Genomic DNA, 18,338 nt, shown 5'->3' on the forward strand with positions numbered 1-18,338 from the left:
GAAGGGATACTTCATACCTAAGCTGATGCGAAATGTGAGATGATATAAAAACGGTGACATATAATTGTATACATTTTCTTTCCAAGGGGGAGTTCTGATGGAAATGTGTTCTTTTAGAAGATAGCTATTCCCATTCTCTCAATTTCTTTACTAATGAAGCTCATAAAAGACAGCCTATTTTTTTTTTGTGAAGGCTCTCTTCCAACCTATGTAGCCAGCCTTCCACACAGATGTTTCACATTACTGGACGTGTTGTTCTCTGTGTCCACCAGGCTATCTTGTTTTGTGCATCTGATGGGAGACATGAAGCAGTGTTTCCTAATAAAATGTAAAACTCTATCAGCAGTATGAGAGTAAATTAGCTCACCAGCAGCTGCCTCACATCAAAGGCAAATGTGCATTTTAAAAAATGAATTGTTTGTATTACTGATAAAGAAAAGGGATTGTTGTGTGTTTGTTTCTAATGAGGTTTCTCAATTTTTAGAGACTCCTTCTTATCCTCAGTGATTATATTAGGCTATGGATCAGTTTCCTCCTTATAGTACAATGTTATTTAAATACTATTATTAGGAGTGGTTGTGAAATGGGAGATATGCAGAAGGGGTTTTGTAGAAATGCATTTAGACCTACTACAGGCGAAGGCAGGAGCCAGAATAAACCTTGGATGTACAAATTATATAAATCATTTCAAGTTACTTGACAATTGATAGAAATTGTTAGAAAGAAACAATTTCAATAAGTTTCATAAGGACAAATATAAAGAAGTACTTTTGGAGTAGAAAAACAAACTTTTCACATAATAAATGAGGAAAGACTGCTCAGGCAGAAAAACAGCAGAAAAAGATCTGGGGAGCATAGTGGAAAATTAATTCACCATGGGTAAAAATTTAACACCATAGTCTACAAAACAAACAAACAAAACCAGCAGGCAGATTGCCTGGATACCTACATAGGTAATCTTTCTCCTATGCACAGCACTGATTAGATTTTTACTAGAGTACCATGTTCACATTCTAAGGAGGTTGTGAAAAAATTGGAGACAGTTCAAAGAAAGATCATAAAGATGATTAAAGACTTACAAAATAAGACATCAAAATAAAGGAACTTGTTCAGCCAAAAGGCTGGAGGACAATTTAGGGAGGAACTTCAAATGGATGTAAGTTGGTCACTAATTATTTTCTGTCCTCACTGAGGATGAAACAAGAAAAATGGGTTTAAACTACAGCATGAGAGTTCTGCATTAGATCAGTGAAAACTTTTTTTGTTCATGGTGGGACTTGTAGAATATTAGAATGGATTACCAGAAAAAGAGTGTTATCTGCTTCTCTGGAGGACTTTAAAGACTTATAATGATGTGACTCCCATGTGTCAGCAGTAGGCTAAGGGTTAATCTGAAGTTAGAGACATATGCTGCAGGACTTTGAAAGGTCATTTGCAATACTTCAGTGTTATGATTCTTATTAAGAATTAATCACCTTATTGCAAAGAACTAGATTGTCTGACTCAGGAACAATTTGCTAGACAGTGAGATTTATTTTATTTTATTGTTAATAGATACCTAAGTTTACTCATGGAAGAACCATTTAGGGCATTCTATTTTATAAAGATAACATGTTTCCAAAATCTATTCAGTTTTTAAAGAGCAAGAAAGGTTTTAAACTTCATTTATCATTAGTCATTTGAGTGTTTTGTTCCATTTTTTCACAGGGAGAAAGAAGGTAGGAAAGTCATGCCTATCGTTGTACAATCATCAGAGATATAGCTAACCATATATTCTGATTGAAATGTATAAAGTCAAAGGAGACAACGACAATATGGATTGTTTTACTTGACAGTTAGCTGTAAAAATTTCTGATCACTCTAGCTAAAGTCACTCTTAGCTGAAATAGATTTTAACTGTGGCTGAAGATCACAACCTAAACAATGTTATCTAGCTATTTTTACTCCTCACATTTGGATTATAATCTTCCACATTTCACACAAAAGAGTATAATGGCAGCATGGGGAAAGTAGACAACAGTCATGAAGGATTTGAGACAAATTCCCTGAATCTTTGAAATATGTCAAAAATCACTTAAAAGGGTTCATATGAAATGGGGGGTGATTGGTATTACATAACATCTAAGGACAAGTTTTTCACTCCTATCTATATACTTACTTAGAAAATAATGTTGAAGATCATGGGACACTATTTTTGAAAGGGGTAGACATGAAAGCAAAGCTAGCCCCCAGGTTAGCTGAGTAGATCACAAAATGAACTCAGGGTTCCAGCAGCAAATCATGAGCATATTCTATTTATCATATAAGAAGTTGGGAGATGCTTCAAATGAAAACTGGGCTTAATATGTCAAAATTCATTTTATTTTAAATTCGATAGGAGTGGTTCTATCTGAAGGGAAGACCAAGCCTTGTTATTTCCACCTTCTCTATGAATTGCTCATATAAATTACTTGAAAATAGTAGCATGCTTTTAAATTGTATTTATCCACAAATATGGGAAGGGAGTTGCTTTGATTTTAATTCACTTCGGGGAGTGGGAGGGAGTTTGCTTTGAAGAACGAGTCTTAGTCATTTAAAAAAAAAAGTCTAATGCCAGGTCTGAATAGTCCAAACTGTATTAAGCATTAAAGCCAGGCTGTCTGGGTAATTCTGCCCCCTCACCACTCTACTCCCCTTCTCCACTCCCTGTGCCTTCCACCAATCCAGATCCGTTTTTTCCTTAATCATATGAGTAATTCAATATAAAGCAGGCTTTAGAGCCCAAAGTACTTTGATAATCGTTGTTGTGTGAACCTAGTCTGAAGAAAGGAATGTCTCTCTCCTTTTGTAAATGCAGGGTTTGTTTTGAGAATGTTTAAGAGCAACACCTTCCCTGGCAGAGCTCAGTTGCTTGAGTGCCTGTGAAAAAATCTAGTCTTCCCATTGGCTCTTTGCTGATTGACTGTCTTGCTTCAAGCTAAATATACAACATGTGTCTTTAACACTCAGAAAGTTTAGTCAGTGGGAACTGAACCAGCCTTTTGGCAAGAAGGGGAAGCAACTTAGCTGGGATATAGCAGCATGTGACATCACTCCTTCCCACTACATGAACATCTGTTCTGCAGACCTTGGGCACTGGGGCTACCTAGTTATCTCAACTTGGTTGCTTCCTAGTCACTGAGTAATGCCAATGTGTTTCCAATTAAAAAAATTGCTGGTGTCTTCAATTAATGTGTTCCATACCTCTTTATTTTTATTTTATTTCACTGGGGCAAGATATACGGAAGCCTCATTATAATAAAGCTAGTGATAGTATGTAATGCAAGCAGAATGGGGTCCTACCTTTTATGTTCTCTACAAAATAAGCCTAAGTTCTGAGGTCAGCATTAGAGTGAGGGGCCAATGTATTAATTTGTTCGATTAGCTCTTCATTTGTTTACTATAGGATTTATTCCAGTAAGAATAGACTAGAACACTTGAACTAAGAGTCAATGAGAGGTTTTAGAAGATCTAAGAGGTTTGAATATCTAATTAATGTTGAAAATATGTATTTGTAACTAGTTTTAACATAGTAGAGAAAATATAAATATTAGATTTAGCCTGTTTACCTAAGACTTCACAAAAATATATATATACATTTATATTATATTTATATTAAATATATAATATATTATATACACATTTATACATATATATATGTTCCAATGACGTGTAACTAATAGAACTGTTTATTGGGAATTATCCTCTTTTTTATTAGTCATATTCTATTTTTAAGACAGATAATTGGGGATTTATCTACTCAATTTTTTGAACTATAATAGTATTTTATTTTAGACAATTCTAGTTACTCATCTAAAAATTATTTCCATTAAAATTCTATACCTTTTGAGATAAATGATCGGTCCAGGAAACGACATAAAAAAATAAAATGGAAAGGTCTTAACTTGGCCATATGTTGCCTCAGCATCACAACACCAACAATTTTCCAAGGAATGCCACCAACCTGGAGAGTTATCCAGAAACATGGGCTGGTATTCTAAGGCATGACAGGGCACAGTTAGGACCTGAAGTTGGTATTTTCTCCTCCTAACTGTAATTTTTCTGTCCACCTAGTGTTTTTATTTTTCACTCAGTTACTGCTATTTAATTATTTCCCTTCCAAAACTACTATAATGAACCATTTTCCCGAGCAGGACACCCAAAATGGAATCTACTACCATGGAGAAAAAGCTGACTTCAATTCATAACTTTGACGCACTCTTCAAATTCATAATTAAAAAAAATAGGAAGAGACTTACGTTTAAAGCAGTAGGCATCAAATTTGCTATCAGGTAAAGGGAAGCCTGTCTGGTTCTCAAAACGATACAGGGTTCTCACCCCAAGTAAGCCACCTCCACACTGGGCCCTGGCCACAGACACGGGGTGGCGCACGCTGGCATCTGACAGCCAGCCATAATCACATTTGTCATATCCATTTCTCCAGGCAGCATGTAACTCCCCCACAGTAGCAAGTCTGGCATCCTGGTTGGCACACTCTTCCTCAGCCTCTTCAAAGGTGAGTTTGTTGGGACCCGTAACATGGAACACATCCCCTAGGAAAAGATTCGAAGAAGAAAATTAAAAGCTAGGTTTTCATTTCTCTCTCTCCTTTATTGAGAATATAGGAAAAGATCAATTCTAAGGTATGGGTTACATTGTAAAAAAAAAAAAAGGAGCAAAATTATATGACCAGACATGACTACTGCAGTACTTTCAAATATAATGATGAGTTGACATCATATCATTAGGGTTAGGGACAGTTGGAGTAAGGAAAAAGAGGTAGGGATGAAGACAGGAATAAGGGTAGGGGTAAGAGTAGCGATAGAACTAGGGATAACAGTGGGGATAAGGCTAGAACTCGATCAGTACTTTCACTTGTATAGGGAACTCCACAATGCTTCCTCTATCAATTCAGGTCAGTACTTTCCTTATAATTTGTAATATTAGAGAGTTTCCTAGGACACTAACATCTTAAGTGACTTGCTGGGGTAATACAATCAATATGTGTCAGAGTCAGAACTGGAATCCATATCTGGCTTTGAAACTAACTCTAACCATAACACCACACTACCTCTCATTATTATAGAAATATATTGTTATCATTATTATATCTCCACAAAAGTCCTACTTCTGGACTTCAGCGTGACCTCCACATGTCTTTTCCAACTAAACACAAACTCTAACCATTTCTATTAAGCTGGGAGGGCTCCAGGCGAAGCCCCATATCAGAAGACACATCTATCCCCTGAGAATCAAATTAGCTATTTTCTGCAAGGTTCCTCCCCAGAGACTAGTCATCCAAGGATGAATATTTTTGGTCACAGTAACTCATGTGACTATCTACTACAGCATGGAGAATTGCAGTCTGTGTGAGTGAAGAAAGTACTCACATGTCTGATAACATGGATGTTTGAAGTATTATTAATAATATGTACAGGTAATTTAGAATAATTAAATAATAATACATTTTGTCCATATAAAACTCCATTATGAAAACTTTCTTTGCATGTCGAGCTATTTCCATAGCCATAGAAAAGCAAATTATCTATTTGGTTATAACAAACATTGTCCAATGAATAATACTCTACATATGCTCTCTCTGACTCTTGTTCATGTAAGCTATTCCCTTAATGGAAGGACTTAATTATATACTGTCAGCATTACAGGAAGGCAAAGGAGTGTTGACTCCAGCTGTAGTTTATATTTTTGCACTTTTTTTCTGTTCTGCCATCATATAATAATCACCTGTCAGTTCCTCATTTCACAACTCCCCACTGCACTTCTGACATGTCAAACACCCCAACCACTCAAGCCAAATGGCCCCAAACCCCCAAACTCCAGAGCAAAACAATGCAGTGAAAAAAATTATCCTGGAATTTGGGGAAGGAAAAGGATGAAGGTGGGAGTTAATGACAACTTCCTTCTTTTCCTATGAAGTGAAATCAGTGGTTTTTCATTTGTTGATTCATTAGAGTAACTGGAAGTTAACCCTATTTTATCTTCAACTCTTGTAGAGTATGATTTCTGGCAACAACAATGACAGGGATGACTTCACAACGAACTTTCAAGTTTGCAAAGTAACTGGCAGGCATCATTTCATATGAGCAATCTAGATGTAAATCCTGTTACTATAAAATAATTTGGAAATTTTCTGGAGTTTATGATGGAAGTTTAATCTGTAATATATAGATAGATATTTAATCATAATTCATATGAAAAGTATATATTTCATGAAAGAATATGCATAGCTGAAATAGTGAATAAGACAGAATTAACAACCATAGAATTTAGAAACCATAGAAATTAATAACCATAGAAAAATTACAATAGAAAGGACAGAAAAACAACATAAAAATAGTGGACAACACGGAGGAGAAAATAGGAACCTCCATGCCTGGAACTCTCTCTCTCCTCATCTCCCTGTCCTTGTTTCCCTGGCTTCCTTCAAGTTCCTGCTACAATCTATAAGAAGCCTTTACTTATCCCTCTTATTTCTACTGCCCTCCTTCTGGTGATTATTTCCAATTTATTCCTGTTTATCGTTTACTTATACATAGGTGTTTGCATGTTTTCTCCCCAATTAGACTGTGAGTTCCTTGAAAACAAGAACTGTCATTTACCTTTCATTGTATCCCCAGCTTTTAACACAAAGTCTAGTTAATGATTGAATGTCAAAGTGGTAGGTGGGCTCCATGGGGAGTGCATCAGGGATCTTTGGTGGGCTCTGTGCTATATGGTATTTTAGTTAGTGTCTTGAGTAAAGGCATAGGTGGTGCTCTCATCAAATCTGAAGATGATACAAAGCTAGGAGGGTTAGCTAACACTGGATGACAGAGTCAGGATCCAAAAGAAACTTGAATGGATAGAGTTCTAGGCTAAATCTAACAAGACGAAATTCAGTCAAGATAAATGTATAGTCCTGCAATTAGGTACAAAAGTAAATCAATTTAAAGTTAATAGTATAGGATGGGAGAGGCATGGTTTATTCCATCAATTAAACATAAAATTTAAAAACGTATCTAGATGTTTTCTATAAGTTTAATGAGTTCAAAATGTCAGACAGCCAGAAAAGTTAATGCAACCTTCTATTTTCTTATGAGGAGCATTTCTTCCAAAGAACAGGGAGATGATAGTTTCCATCCTGCCCTACTCTCATCAGGCCTCATCCAGGGTACTGAGTGTTCAGATCTGGAGACCAGGATCTAAGAAGGACAATCTGTGCAGTATCAAGAAGAGTGCAACTAGGATGGGACAAGGGCCTAGAGTCTATGACATGAAAATTGGTTACAGGAACTGGCAATGTTTGCTCTGAAAGAAGAGTAAAGTGGGACAAGATAGCTGCCTTCAAGTGTTTGAAAGATCATCATGTGAAAGAGTGCCTTGTTCTTTTTTGGACCTAAAGGGCAGATCCAGGAACAACGGGCAGAAGTCGTAAAGAAATAAATTTAAGTTTATTGCTAGGAAAAACTCTTTAACAATTAAAGCTGTTTGAAAGAAGAATGAGTGGTGGTGGGCTGCCCCTCTTGAGCAGACACTAGAAGACCACTTGGTTATGTCAGAGTGGAGATTGCTTTTATCTACAGATTAGAAGAAGTCCCTGTAAACTGTCAGATTCTGTGATTCCGTCAATTAAAGATGACATTATCATTTCCAGTCTTTGTAGATGGAAGAGATCATAGTGGTCTTGATAGAATTAGGGGAATTTGGAAGACAGGCAGGTTCAAAGGGGGGAAATAATGAGTTTTATGCGCAGTTCAAGATGCCTACTAGACTCCAAATACAAAATGCCTTGAGTTGGGCTAGACCCAAAGATGAATCAAAGAAAAATGTCATTACAAAGGCCAAGGTCTTTTATTAAGAAGTGAGCAACTCTTTTTTTTTCTTTCCTTCCTCAATAGAAAGCAAAAGCTAGTATTGCTTCAAAGTTCTGGTTAGCTTTCTGGGACATGTGATCCATCTCACCGATAGACCTTGTCTCAAGACTACATGGCAGACGGAGAGACGGCATCACCTTGAACAGTTCCATTCATATCAATATTACACTTGTTTTAGGTCTGAAAGGAATGCAAGTGTGAAAACAGGCAGCGCGCCAGTATTTTTCTCTCCTAGGTAGAACATTTGGGTTTGTTATTACAGCTGGATATCAATTTCATTGCCTTCATTTCCTTCATTGTAGGGAGTTTCTACTTTGTGGAAAAACTACTATATTTCCTAAAGGCTAAGAGTATTCAACACACTCAAGTAAAGGAGAAAAATACAATTAGGGAGCAAGTCCTGTTTCACCAAACAACAATGTTATTCTATATGCTGGGGAATAAATAGCATGTGTCTCTCAGTAGTTTGCTTAAGCAACCAGCCTCCATGCTGAGCCAGACCAAAGAACTGACTCAGTCAAATAATCTAGTGGGATTTGCCATGTAACCAACCTCAACATTTTATACAACAAACATTTTGTATGAGACTCTGGCAGGTGCTTGCGAGTATGAAAAGGAATATGAAATAGGTTGCTAGATGAATACAAAACCATTTCTATTATGTTCAAAGACTTCCTATACTTTTTCTTCCTTGAAAGATATCAATCATTTCATTCATTTGTATCATGGGTCATGTTCCTATTTATCCATTCAATCCGAATTTTAAAAAAGCTCACAGAATAGTTATTTGCTTTAAGTTTTCCTCTGTAATGTAAAAGTCATCTATGTCTAATTCCAAATTTATAATCAGAGAACATTACAAACACCACAAACCAAAATGGAAAATATATGAAAGGGAAAATATGGAGAGATTAAAGGTGGTGCAAATGGAAAGAAGCAGACCACTATTCTGCTGCCACTTCTCTGGTATTGCCACAGTTTTCTTTTTAGGGAAAAGATTAAGAGAATGCAAAATGATGCCCCTAAATCCTGTAAAGATATTTTATTGTCATTCCATCATATATTATATGACACCCTGTGGGACACCTATAATGAGTGGAACAGAGAAGGGTAACATGGAGGAAAATTCAACAAAAGAGATTGAGGAATGGCTAAACAGATAGTAGAACCAAGAAAAGACAATAGTAAAATATTACACAGCAGTCAAGATGAATTATGACAGAAAAGAAGTCCTTAGTCTGAAGTATCATTCCGTATTCATCAGACTGGCTAACATGACAGAAAAGGAAAATAACAAACGCTGAACAGCATGTGGGAAAATAGGTACATTAATGCACTCTTCATGGAACTGTGAACTGGTTCAACTATTCTGAAGAGCAGTTTGGAGCTACACCCATAGGGGGATGAAATTGTGCATACCCATTGACCCAACAATAGCACTAGTAGGTGTATATCCCAAAGAGATCAAAGCAAAACTAAATGGCCCCATAGATACAAAAATATTCATAGCAGTTCTTTTTTGTGGTGGCAAAGAATTGGAAATTGAGGGGATGCCTATCAATTGGAAAATGGCTGAACAATTGTAGTATGATTGTAATGGAATACTATAATTTTGTAAGAAATGACAAATAGGATGGTTTCAGAAAACCCTGACAGAGACATGTATGAGCTCATGCAAAGTGAAGCGAGCAGAACCAGGAGAACATTGTCCACAGGCGCAGCAACATTGTATCCCAATCCACTGTGAAAGCCAGTTATTCTTAACCATACAGTGATTTACAACAGTTCCAAAGGACACATTATGAAAAATGCTATCCACAACTACAGGCAGAACTGAGGAATCCTGAGTGCAGATTGAAAATATTTTATTTTCCTTTCTTTAGTTTCCTTGCTTTTAATTTTTTTTTAATTTTTATTTCTTTCACAATATGGCTAATGTAGAAATATGTTTCGCATGATTTCATATGTATAATGGGTATTGCATTCTTTTTCCTCTGAATGAATTGGGGAGGGGTGAATTCAAAACTATTTTTTAAAGCCATTATATCTGGCAATTGAGAGATCATTGGTCACTTTAGAGAGAGCAGTTTCAGTGGAATGATGAAGTTAGAAACCAGCTGAGTGAAAGGAGAAGCTTTGTAGGAATTTAATGAATATGAATTTCTTAATCTTGGCTAGGAATGGGAAGGGAGAGATTTTATATTTTACCTAGCAAGGATGTTAGAACCTCATGAGAATTCCTTTATGTTTTGTTTCATTTTTAAGACTGGGAAAGCCTTGGATATGTTTGTAGCCTGAGGGAAACAATCACTAGGTAGGGAGATAATAAAGACTGAGGTGTGAGGGGGAGGAAGTGATGAAGGGAAGTGAGGGACTGAATGAATGAATACAGGAAAAGTCATTTATTTGGTAGTTACTAATATGCCAAGCACTATGCTAATTCCTGGGGAAACAAATTAAAAATGGAAAGTCCTTTCTTTCAAGAAGCTCACATTCTAACTGAAGGAGACAACATAGGTAAGCAAGCTGAATGGAAAATACCTATCTGTCCCAAGTGTGCAAGACCTAGAGGTCTTTTGAAGGACATCAGCCATGAGGATGTGCATAGAATGGCAGTGTCCAGGGAATTGGAAGACATAGTGGTAAGGAATCTGTTATGGTCTAGAGGACCTTAGTATGCCAGAGGTAGGGCAGATGGTAAGGCTCAGAGGTCTTCCATATTACTAGAAGGATTGTGCAGTTGGTGTTAGGCTGATGGGGAAGATGGGAGGGAATCCAGCACCCTTAAAGGTCTCATTATCAAAAACAAAAGTGGAGTCACTGAGTGATGATCTCCAAGGAACGAGAACTGAGAAGGGAGAAGAGACGCTTTTAACAACTGGCCTAGTTCTTTTTTGTTGTTTTGTTTTGTTTTTTAGTGAAATTGAGCTGAGGTCCTCATTCTGCATTGGGCACAATGAGTGCAGTGAGAGACTTGAGGACAGAACGGGTTTGAAACAGCAGCTGCAGCTAGTAAGATAAAGGATTAATTAGGGAGGAGTAGAAGGGTTGCCTCACTAGAGTGAGGAGGGCTCAGATAGATTAGAAAGCATGAATTTGTAATGGAGACAGTCAACAATTTCATGACTTTCTCTAGCTCCATTCAGCAGCACATGAGTAGAAAAAAAAGGAAGCAGACAGTAGGAGTAATCCAGGGTTCGGGTTTGGTAAAGCATGAGCATCAATAAGACAAGGGGGAAAGAAATTCAATAATAGAAAATAACATAGAGTTGATCTAGTTAACCAGAGGATCAAGATTGGGAAGCAAGGAGACCATGTCCAGACCTGGAATCCTCGTGTCAAGCCAGTGATGTAAGCAAGACAGGTGATAGCTTTCCCATTTAACACATTAGGAAATTGAGGCAAGTAAATTGCTGAGATGAAATTCAAACCCTAAATGTTACAGCTTCTCCACAGGGTAGTGAAGAAAGCTAATCAAAAGAATTCCAAAGAGATTGGAATTTCGGAATGGAATTATCTACTTCAATCCTTTCATGTCTGAGGACATTTAGGCTCCTTTTGGTGAAGAGGTCAAGTCAAACTAATTAGTAGCAGATTCTGAATTTGAATGCAAATCTTCTGACTTCTAAATCAATCCTACATTTTTTTAATCACCACAAACAGCCCTGTTGGGTTTGGTCATATCTTGAAACCAGTACTATTCATCCAAGAATGATTCACCAAAATGATTCAAGAAAACAAGTGGAAAGAGAATTCAAGGCTCCTATCTTCCCAATCCAGTGTTTTTCTCTTTCTGTCTTCTCTCTCTCTCTCTCTCTCTCTCTCTCTCTCTCTCTCATTGATCTTTACCTTATTTTCATTTCTTAGAACTCTCAACACAGTTACTTTCTTTAGGAAGAATTGAATGTTTTGTCACAATTATATTTAAATGTGTATGTATATTCACAGAATTGTACCAAGTAGATGTGAATTGCATGTTGTCCATAGTCTAGATGAAATAACATAGATAAATAATCATGCCATGTAATCATCTGGCATATATTTATGTATGAATTATTTACATGCTGTTTTACATGGATATATACAAATGGATTGCTTTATATTCTATATATGTTGTGCTACATATCTTTATATTGTATATATCATATATGCTTTATTTTCTATCAGTTTTATACTTATATGTGAACACAAACACAAATATATCTCCAAATAATATGATGGATAGATAGATGATAGACATATATAGAATAATTTACACATACACACACTTTTATGTGTCCACATATGTTAGATAATTGCATGGTGCTATCATCTATAATCGTATATTATCTATGACCGTGTATGTATATATATGCACATATATGTAGTCTTTGTGACAACTCTAAGTAATATAAAGACAAAATAAATATTAAATAGCTTTCAAATTTCAAATTTCCTTAAAGAACTTAAGTTTTCTCTTCTTGTTTTTAATTTGGTTTTATTTACAAGAGAGAAACCAATAGTAATAGGCATTTTTATCATCTTTTAAAGTTTGCAGAGTGTTTTATGTGAGTTATCTCATTATAGACTCAAAGCCACCCTACTACAGACACCATTATCCTCCCTTTACAGATGAGGCCAGGGAAGCCCCTGGAGGTTAAATTAGTTGCCCAGGATCACAGAGCTAAGTATCAGAGGCAGGATTTCAGCCTTAGTTCTTTTTTGACTTCAGGTCTACCACTGTAGCCACTCTGCACCACCACTGGGCTCTCCTTTGTGAAACAAATGTACATTCATCTTGAGGGACTACAGATCCCTCGCTGGTGGGTGCCAGGTAACAGTTAACAGAGTGCTATATAACCTTTTGAGGGGAAGTACTTCAGTTATTCAAAGGCATGCATGTTACTCTAGTAATCTGAGCCTTTAATCCTTAGGAAAATAAACATTTTATTAACTCTATCAGGAAAAAACTCTGGTGCAGCCAAGGCAATTCCATTCCATTTCATGACTAAAGACAAAATTTGGCTTGATATATTCTGAATTTGCAGGTAAAAAAAAATGAAAAGTCAGATTAGAACGTTCTAAATTTCTCATTTTTTATGTTTAAGTAAGAAGCATGATGTAGCTTCCCTTAAAAGAACGAAACAGACTTAGCATTTAAACTAAAATTAACACTCATGTTAGTGAAAGTCTGCTGGTTCATTACATAATTTACATATATTAAATCATATTTATGTGGAGATACATCAACATGCTTGTTAGCTGTTCACTGGGCTACCTATACAAGTATGGCCATGAAAAAGCTATTTAGTATATGAAAGAAGAAGGTGTTCAGAACAAAATTATGTCCAAGAAGTGTTACAAAGGATCTCTTATTTAGAGCTGTGATGTTTTAATTCAAGGGAGAAAAGCCTCTAAAAATAATTAAAAGAATGCTGACTCCTGAAAAGACACAGAGGAAGCGGTAAGAGAATCGAACCTGGAGACATAGACCTCAAGCCTCGCTATGTGACCCTGGACAATTCACTTGATTTCTGTTTATCTCAGTTTCCTCAACCTTAAAATGGGGATAAGAGTTGTTGTGAGGATAAAATGAGATTATATTTGCAACATGCTTTGTAAACCTTAAAGCTCCATGTAAATACTAGCTTTTCTTATGGTTGTTGTTCAGTTTCTTCAGTCATGCCCAATGCTTCAAGACCTTATTTGGGGTTTTCTTGGCAAAGATATTGGAGTGGTTTGCCATTTCCTTCTCCAGCTCATTTTACAGATGAGGAACTGAGACCAACAGGGTTAAGTGACTTGCCTAAGGTCACATGGATAGTAAGTATCTGAGGTTGGATTTGAACTCAAGAAGATGTTTTCCTAACTCTAAAACTGGTACTATATCCACTGTGCCACCTATCTGCTCCTATTATTATGTGATGCAATGTATCCACAGATCAGCCACAAAATCTTCCCTTCCCTTTTGCATCCTGATAATCCTACACTTCTGTATACATATTTTTTTCCTCTAAGAACTCTTTCCAGTTCTATGATACCTTCCATTACAGAGGAAAGTGGAACATTGGTGTGAACCCAATGGAAAATCCAAGGAAAACAGTCAAATATTTGCTCCCATTCTAGTACTGCCAAATAGATAGCTCTTCTAGGCTAGAAGCACTCACACGTTTTGGTCTCAGGACCTCTTTACACTCTTAAACATTATTGAAGATCTCCCCATGAGTTTTTGCATATGTGTGTTATGTCTATCAAAATTTACCATAGAAATGGAAACTTTTTATTATTATTGTTATTAAAATAGTTTGGACCTTGTGAACCCCTTGAAAGGGTCCCTTGACACCTTGAGAACTACTCTGAGTCCTTGCATAACAAAAATGACAACAAGTTGACATAGAAAAGGAAGTCCTGAAATGTTCACTGCTGATAACATTGAATAAGAAAGGCTCACAGATCTAGATGACTCTTCAGATAAAATGTAATATTGGAATATTTGATATGAGGAAGTATCTTCACTGGATGGAACCTTGTACACAGTACAAACTTAGGAAATGTTTGCTAATTGATGCTTTTAAGACAAGTTTCTGAAATTTCTTTTTCTTAGGGGTTGAATAGTGGAGCAGCGGATGGAGGGCTGGTCTCAGTTCCCATGACACAGGTTGCAGTCCCACTTCTGACACATACAAGCTCTATAACCTTGGTCAAATCACTTTTTCTTTCAGTGCCTTAAGAAGCAACCTAAGACCTAAAGGTGAGGAACAATTGATGGGCAAGGGGGGGAATTTCTTCTCACAATGTTGAAATAAATATACTTATACCCATGAAATCACAAATCCAGCCAAAAAGATGTTTTTGGTTTAACAGGGGTGGGGAACTGCGACCTTAAAGTCACGTGTGGCCCCCTTAAAGTCAAGTGCAGTCCTTTGACTGAATCCAAACTTTACAGAATAAATTCCATTAACAGGAGGATTTGTTCTGTAAAACTTGGACTCAGTTGTAAAACTTGGCCACACTCAAAGATCTAGAAGGCCACATGTAGCTTTGAGGCTTCGGGTTCCTCAACCCTGGTATAAACTATCAAATGATTGCTAATCTGAATTGGTAGAATTTTCATCTTCAAGGGTTTCCTAAACCAGTAAAATCACAAGTCCAATCCGGATAGAAAAATTATAGATAATTATGAATATACATAAATGTAAAAAAAAAGGCATAAAAATAATGGGAATTGTGATATTAAATTTTGGAAATCAGAAGTTTAGATATAAACACTGTAGAAATTTATACAGCCCTTTATATATTACTTTTCCATTAGACTCTAATGTATATAGAGGCTGTTCTTTATGAATCTTTAGAGGCCAATGATAAATTCCTGCAGTTATGCATTATTAACTTAACAGAACCAAAGGGGCTGTCTAAAAGTGTCTATTGGGATTACCATGAATTGTGTCTCTTAGAGGGACTGCTTGGGTGGTATGCTCAGAACCCTCCCCCAGCAAGCTCTTTAACAGACCTATAAGATTCCACAGAGTCCTGTATTGACATACAACAGCCACTTTGGTTCTAAACTTGAAATACCACTTTATCCTTATAAGGCATAGGATCTCAAGCAAAGGCATCATGAGCCATGACTTTCTGCTGCCTCAGTGAAAAAAAAAAAATAACAGCATTTGGTTATCAAAAACCACCTCAATAGCTATATCTACACACACACACATACACACACACATACCCGTGTGTGTATAGACACACATATATACATATACATGTATACATATATACATACATACACATATCATATATATATGTGTGTGTATGTACACACATATATTGCCCCATTCAGTCAATGAACGTTTATTAAGAGCCTATTATGTGCCAGTCATTGTGCCAAATGCTAAGGATACAAAAAAGGCTTAGTGCAGTTCTGAGATATTAAATCTATTTAAGTTATTCTATTAGACCTTAAAACTGAACTAAGACTGCATTTCACCCTTTTCCCTTATATTGAAATAGAGAATATTCTAATTCTGAGGTTTAAAATCAATATTTAAATCAGAGGTGGATTAGTGATATGTGCGAAGTTCTTCTAAAGGATTTATGAAGCCATTTTTATATTACATGTTAATTAATAATATATCATGTATTCCATTATATATTACAATATAATTATAATAATTAATAAGCTAATTATGGAATAAAATCAGCATTATCATAGTAGTCACACTGTAGCCTAGAATCCAGTTAAGTCAAAAGTCAGTCTATACAAGGGGCTGGATAATTTCAGGCTTTGATCTTGCTTTTGACCCAACCTTAAGCATTCCAAATGATAGAAAAATTTAAAATGAGTCCAATTGTTAGACATGGTGGATTTATGGAAACAATGAACTATGGCCAGGGAGGGTGATAGAGTAAAAGGTGGAAAAGACCTGCCATAAATCAGGGAAAGGGGTCCGATGAGAAAGACCCTGACCCCATTCTACTTGTACCAAACTTAATAAGCTACCATCAATTTCCCCGTTCATTTGGCAATATCTATCAAAGGCTAAACTCATTGTAAGGTTCATGATAGGATTGCTATATGTTGATTACAGTAAGATGAGAGCTATTGCTTTCTAAGCTCTTTGACATATTAATGTATGAAAGCTAGTGTTTTTCATTTAGGCTGACAAAACAGTTACATTACTACTGAAAGAAATAATTCAAGACACTAAATCTCCAAAGGCTAAAGACATGGGTGGGGTATATGAACTACGAAATGTGCATTCACTAGTCAAAATCAAAATGAACCAAACCTAAAAAGAAAAAACTCCCAAATCCAGGCTCAGTAATTTTTTCTCCTTGACCAAAAAAGGCTGCCCATCTAGTAATGTTACAATTCATGTATTTTTAGTCTTAAGGATGACAGTGGGGCTTGCGGGAATACATTAGACAAGTCTGATGGGTAGACAGCTATCCTGTGTGTCAAAGAAAGGCCTAGAAGCAAACTATATTTGACTTCAATGCTTAGTATTTCACTAGGTTGCTAATGAAAAAGGAAGTGCTATGGAAGGAAGAAAAAAAAAACAATTCATCTATCAACAAGCATTTATTAAGTGCCCATTATGCCCCTGGCACTTGGCTGAGTGGGAATGTGAAAGCCATAGAGAAACAGACCCTGATTCCAAGGAGCTTATTATCTTTTGGAGGAGAAAATATATTTATAATTAAGTAAACATTGACCATAGGCAAAATGACTGCGACCAGGCTTTGGGGAGGGAGTGTACTAGCTAGCACCTGCACTGAAAAGATCAAGAAAAGCTAAAAGTGGGTGTTGGAAACTATCTTTCCATGTAATTAGAAAAAAGAACATATGAAATTAAGAAAAAGAAAGGAAGGGAAGAAGGAAGGAAGGAAGGAAGGAAGGAAGGAAGGAAGGAAGGAAGGAAGGAAGGAAGGAAGGAAGGAAGGAAGGAAGGAAGGAAGGAGTAATACGTGAGGAAACTGGAAAGGCAGTTGGGGATTGGTCAAGAAGAATATTAAATATAAGAGAGAGGATTTTGTATTTGTTTCTAAAAGTAATAGGAAGGCTATTAGGAGTTGACATAGTCAGACACGCCCTTTAGGAAAATCACTTGTAGTTGTAAAGAGGAAGTTTTGGAGTGGGGAGAGATGTTAGGTTAACAGGGTAAATGAGAGGCAACTGTAAAAGTTCAGGTGGGCGATGATGAAGATCTGAATCTCCAACTGCTAGTACTCCTCATTATAAAGCTACGCTCCCTGAAAGTAAGGATAGTTTGATTCTTTGTATTTGTATGTACAAGGTCTTGTTCCTGGCACATCAAAAGCATTCATTAAAGTATATAATAATATCTCAATAAATACTTATTTGATAGGGTGGTGACAATGTGAGTGGAAAGAAGCACATATAGCTAAGAAATGAATGAGATAGAAATGATAAGATTGGGAAGCTGGTTAGATATACAGGATGAGTGAGAGCAGAAGACACTTGAGGTTGCAAACTTGGGCGCTTCCCTTAACAATATCAGGAAGGTCAGAAGAGAGGTAGGTTTTGGGGGCAATAAGTTCTGTTTGGGAAATGCTGAATTTGAGAAATGGTTCCAGGACATCCAAATGTCCAACAGGCAATTCATGATGCAGGACTAAGGTTCAGGAGAAAAACTAGAGCTAGAAATATAGATTTGAGTGCCATCTGCATAGAGATGACAGCTGCACTCATGGGAACTTGTGAAGTTAACCAGAGAGAAAAAGTAGGGTGAGAACTGATGGTAAGCAAAAGACAGAGTCTTGGGGGTGTGGGTGTGGCATGGATGAGGATCCAGCAAAGGAAACTGAAAAAGTATGGGCAGGCGGGTCGGAATTTACCCAAGAGAACCGAATGAGAATGAGAGTAGTCAACCAGGCAGGTAGGAAGGACATCATTGGGGTGGTGTGGGGAGGGTCAGAGGGAGAGGGTAGAGAGGAAAAGTGAGA

At 36.7% G+C, this 18,338-nt stretch overlaps 1 protein-coding gene across 4 annotated transcripts in view; it reads right to left on the reverse strand.

Moving 5' to 3' along the window:
- VCAN (versican) overlaps window positions 1-18,338 on the reverse strand; it is a 134,177-nt gene that overhangs the window by 83,033 nt on the left and 32,806 nt on the right. For all 4 annotated transcript variants that reach the window (XM_072606215.1, XM_072606212.1, XM_072606217.1 and 1 more), the window contains exon 6: window positions 4,278-4,571. In XM_072606215.1, the coding sequence (XP_072462316.1) occupies window positions 4,278-4,571 (294 nt within the window). The remainder of the gene's footprint in view (window positions 1-4,277; window positions 4,572-18,338) is intronic.

The sequence above is a fragment of the Notamacropus eugenii genome, chromosome 4, assembly GCF_028372415.1.
Source record: "Notamacropus eugenii isolate mMacEug1 chromosome 4, mMacEug1.pri_v2, whole genome shotgun sequence".
In the NCBI taxonomy this organism is placed as follows: domain Eukaryota; kingdom Metazoa; phylum Chordata; class Mammalia; order Diprotodontia; family Macropodidae; genus Notamacropus; species Notamacropus eugenii.